The following is a 4,412-nucleotide window of genomic DNA, read 5'->3' on the forward strand; positions in this document are numbered from 1 at the left end:
TTGCCGCTGCCGTCTTCCGACTGCAGGAAGGAGACGTCGCATTTCGGGGACAGCTGCTTCACGGTCTCGTGCATGACGGTGGAGAAACTGCGGGACACGGGGAGGGGAAGGAAGAGACCTGGGTTCATCCTGGCCTGGCTCACAAACCCGCACACCCGTCACCATCGCTGCTTCAACAGCAGCTCAAACGGCTACGGAGGGATCGCAGAGTGGTTTTGGTTGGAAAAGCCTTTTAAGATCATTGAGTCCAACCATCGAACCAGCCCTGAGTCTGTCACTAAACCACGTCCCTAAGCACGGCAAAGAAGATGGAAGGAGCTGCTGGGCTGGAGGCGTTGGAAAGGGTCCACGTCCACCATTAACACAACACAACCACGCTCCTCCTTCACCCAGGACTAAATCTGACCCCTTCTCGAGTCCCACCAAGCTCTGAGAGCACCAATAACCCCAAACAGCTCTTACCATCCTCCCCTGGGAGGCTGCAGAGCCCCCCACTCCACCCATGGACCCTGAGGCCTATTTAAGCTCAGCCCTGTGCCCTTAGTCCCTGTGCCGTGCTGTCCTGTGAGCACCAGCCCTCGGCTCAGCCATGGTCATGGTTTCACTTGCTATGGGCCTCCAAATCCAGAGCATGGCCTGGTTGCTTGGTTTAGGCCTCATCCCCATGACTTTGGACTCCTGGTTGAACCTGGTCACCATCACCAGGTGTCACCATCACCGAGTGTCACCGTCATCACCGGGTGTCACCATCACTGGGTCAACCCTCAGGTACCGTGAGGCTGGGTCCTGGCTGCTACCAGGTTCCTGCTGTTGTGTTTGGTGCCCCATCCTTTAGGGAGCAGCCAGTTCTTGCTATGCCTTGATAGATTTTTAGATCCATGAGCCCTCAAGACCCTAAAACACCTCCTCTCCCCTCCAAGCACCCCATGAAGCCTACACTGGCTCTGACTTAGCACCTCAAGATAGGCAGAGGCACCAGCACCAACCTTGGGTGACAACCACCCACCCCAAGCGACTCACTGAGGGTGCAGCTTGTAGAGCGTCCCGTCCACGCCGACCGTGACCTTCAGGAAGTCCAGCCCGCGGTTCTCGCGGATCTTGTCCACCACGGCCGCCATGCCGGCCCCGCAGAGCTGCGCCGCGCGCCGCGCCACCACGGTGCACACCTCCTTCACGATGATGCTGTCGTCGCACGTGCTCTCCAGCCCCAGGTGCTGCAGGATGGAGCGGACCTGCAGCAGGGCCAGGCAGTCGCTGGGGAGGACACGAGGGCCAGGCAGCGTTAGGAGATGGGAGCAGCGTCGTCGTGTGGCTTCCCCTTCCTTATCTACACCCCGTGGGGCCCGGGGACGCGTGGCTTGGGTGGCACTGACTGGAGGGGCTCTGCTGCTCCTCTAACCCCAGTTTTTGGGCTGGGATGTGGCTCTGGTGTCACATCCCCATCAATGTGGCTGTTTGAGGACAAAGCCATTGACTCGGAGCATGGCAGATCTTTACCCCGTGTCCCTCTGTGCAGGACAGAGGCGTCTGCATTGCCAACCCCAGATGCTTTCCTTGGCTCTCCCCCTCCTGTTGGACCTCACCTCTCGATCTGGGACAGGAACTTGGTCTCGAAGATCCCCCTGGTCTTCAGCCTCTCCGAGATGCGTCCCCGGAAGAGCAGCCCTCGCTTGGTGAAATCCATCAGGATGTTCCGGACGATCTCCCCCAGGTACATCCCGCTGATCATCTTCTCAAACCTGGGAGGGGAGGGCAAGGTTGGACACGGGGACAAGGAGAGACCCCGGGTCTGGACTGGGACACAGCCCCTGGACACCCTGGGGCACGTTCACCCTGCGGGCAGGGGACAAGGGACACATCACCCCCGATGTCCCACCAAGGGGCTGGAGGGGCAGCACTGATCCAGCCCCAGAAAGCCACCACACACCTCTGCTTGCCGGGGTTGAGAGACAGCTCGTCCACCGCCAAGTCGAACTCGGTGCGGATGTCATCCAGGCACCCGCTGTCCCCAAACGCCCCCCACTCCATGTTGACGCACATCCTGCCCTCCTCCCCGTCCACCAGCTCCACGTTCCTCATCTCCTCCATGTAGCAGGCGTTGCTGCCCGTGCCTGTGCAGAGGGAAGCGGCGTTCAATGGGGGTGCGTACGTGAGATGAAAGCCCACCCCGTGGGATGGGTTTGGGACCACGGGCGGAGGGAGGAACCCCATAGGGAAGTTTCGGTCCTCACCGACGATCAGCCCCACTTCGCAATAGGGATCCTCGTATCCGCAGGTCATCATGGTGCCAACCGTGTCGTTCACCACCGCCACCACGTCCAGGTCGAATTCCTGCGGAGGGATGGGGTTGTGTGGGTGATTCCTGGAGGATGCAGCTTGCTATGGATGGGAAAGGACCTTTCTGCTGAGCATGGGGGTCCTCCAGGTACCCATGGACCTCCTGCACCCCATGTGTCCACTGAGACACCTCCAGCAAGACCCAACTGCAAGGGAACTGGGACAGCCCTGCCAAAAGGGGCCCCCAGGGCAGGGGCTTTGGGGGTCTGCGTTGAGGGAACGGGCATGGCATCATCTTCCTTTCTCACAGCATCTTCCTCGCCCACGGCCAGACATGACTGCCCCAGCCCTGGCCAGGAGCCAGCTCCTTCGCTCCAGGGTCTGAAAACCCAAGCTCCAGTGATGACTCAGGGTGGTTGTTAAACCCAGACACTCATTAGCCCTGAGCTCAGCCCATTAATTTGCTTTACAGGCCAATTAAAAAGGCAGCCGGGACGAGGGAGCGAGCAGGCGCGTGGACGCTCACCTCTCTCCTGTGGATCGCCTCCTTCAGCAGGTTCACCACGTCTTCCCCCTCGCAGCCGGTGGCCTTGAACCCTTTTGTCCACTTCAGGAGGATCCCCTGTGGTGGGAACACCTCGAGGTGAATCACCCAGGCAGGGGGGGGACAGCAACCCCACATCCACCAGGTGAAGGACACCTCAGCTGGGTCAGCTCCAGAGGGACCTGCATCTGCTTTGGTGCAGCTCTGAGCTCCTGCCTCCCTCCTCTGGTGGTCATCGATGCGGGTTCAGTGCCCCTGTGCTGGGCACTGCTGAGGCCACTCCTGGCATCCTGGGGTCAGTTTTGGGCCCCTGACTCCCAGAAGGACATTTTGGGGCTGCAGCGTGGGCAGAGAAGGGCAAGGGAGCTGGGGAGGGGTCTGGAGCAGCCGAGTGCTGGGGAGCGGCTGAGGGAGCTGGGGGGTTCAAGTGGAGAAGAGGAGGTGAGGGGAGACCTGATCCCCTCTGCAGCTCCTGCCAGGAGGGGGTAGCGAGGGGGGCGGTCTCTGCTCCCCAGGGATGAGGGGAAACGGCCTCAAGTTGTGCCAGGGGAGGGTGAGGATTTTGGGAGGAATTTCTGCCCTAAAGGGTTCTCAGGGCCTGGCAGGGGCTGCCCAGGGTGGAGTCCCCATCCCTGGAGGGGTTCAAGAAGCGCCTGGATGTGGCACTTGGGGCCATGGTTTAGTGGCCATGGTGGGGTTGGGTTGACATTGGACTGGGTGATCTTGGAGGTCTCTTCCAATCTCAGTGATTCTGTGACTCTCTTGCACATGGGGTTTCCAGTGGCTTTGGCTTTTCAGCTGGCCCCGGGTATCGAACACGTACGACCGGGTGGGCTGGGGTTACCTCGTCCAGGTTGTTCTGCTGGCAAGGGAAGGAGAAGGTGAATCCGAGCGGCAGTGAAACGCCCTTCATGCCCATGTACTCCAGGAAGTCGGAGATGCAGTGAACGATGTGGTCAAAGAGCTGCGTGAGAGCCAAGGGAGGAGTTACCACCACAGCGAGGAGCTGCCCTGCCCAACCTATGGGACTTGTCCATTCCCAACCCAACGGGACTTTGAGGAGACCAGGGTGATGCTCAGCTGTGCCATGTGCTGAGAATCCCCAAAACACCCCCTCCATCCTCTTTCCCACCAATGATGCGGTCCCATCATTGTGGTACCTCCACTGTGCAGGTCCTGTACTGCACCCAGCAGGGGTGGGGGACCAGTGGGGTAACCAAGGGGGGTGATTGGCTTCCCAGGGTGACACGGGGACCTGTTTCTTGTGTGAGGCATCCCCAGAGCCCGGCTGCTGGGAATGCTCCCAGTCCCTGAGCGCTGCTCGGAGTGGTTTGCAAAGCTCTCCCCGTCTGCAAACAAGGCTCTGGAGACATCTCCTGCTGCTTGTGTTGTGGTTTCTCCATCTGGGCACCAGGGATGATGCTTATCTGCCTTTGTGTGGTGTTCAGGGAGGGGCTGAGGGCTGGGAATAACCCACTTTCTAACCTAAAAACCAGTTTCAAGCTCCTCAAAACACGTTTCAAACTCCAGAGCAAGGCAAAGCCGCCTCCCATGGCTGCCGCCACCCCTGCTGCCCCCCCCGCGAGGGCAC

At 60.2% G+C, this 4,412-nt stretch overlaps 1 protein-coding gene across 1 annotated transcript in view; it reads right to left on the minus strand.

Annotated features, from left to right (window-relative positions):
* LOC104548379 (hexokinase-2) overlaps positions 1-4,412 on the minus strand; it is a gene marked incomplete at its 5' end in the record, with an annotated part of 5,457 nt that overhangs the window by 99 nt on the left and 946 nt on the right. The window contains 7 exons of the mRNA XM_010194383.1: positions 1-87; positions 1,021-1,254; positions 1,584-1,739; positions 1,928-2,111; positions 2,232-2,331; positions 2,804-2,899; positions 3,666-3,785. Coding sequence (XP_010192685.1) covers positions 1-87; positions 1,021-1,254; positions 1,584-1,739; positions 1,928-2,111; positions 2,232-2,331; positions 2,804-2,899; positions 3,666-3,785 — 977 coding nt within the window. The remainder of the gene's footprint in view (positions 88-1,020; positions 1,255-1,583; positions 1,740-1,927; positions 2,112-2,231; positions 2,332-2,803; positions 2,900-3,665; positions 3,786-4,412) is intronic.

Source organism: Mesitornis unicolor, unplaced genomic scaffold, assembly GCF_000695765.1.
Source record: "Mesitornis unicolor isolate BGI_N332 unplaced genomic scaffold, ASM69576v1 scaffold16911, whole genome shotgun sequence".
NCBI lineage: Eukaryota > Metazoa > Chordata > Aves > Mesitornithiformes > Mesitornithidae > Mesitornis > Mesitornis unicolor.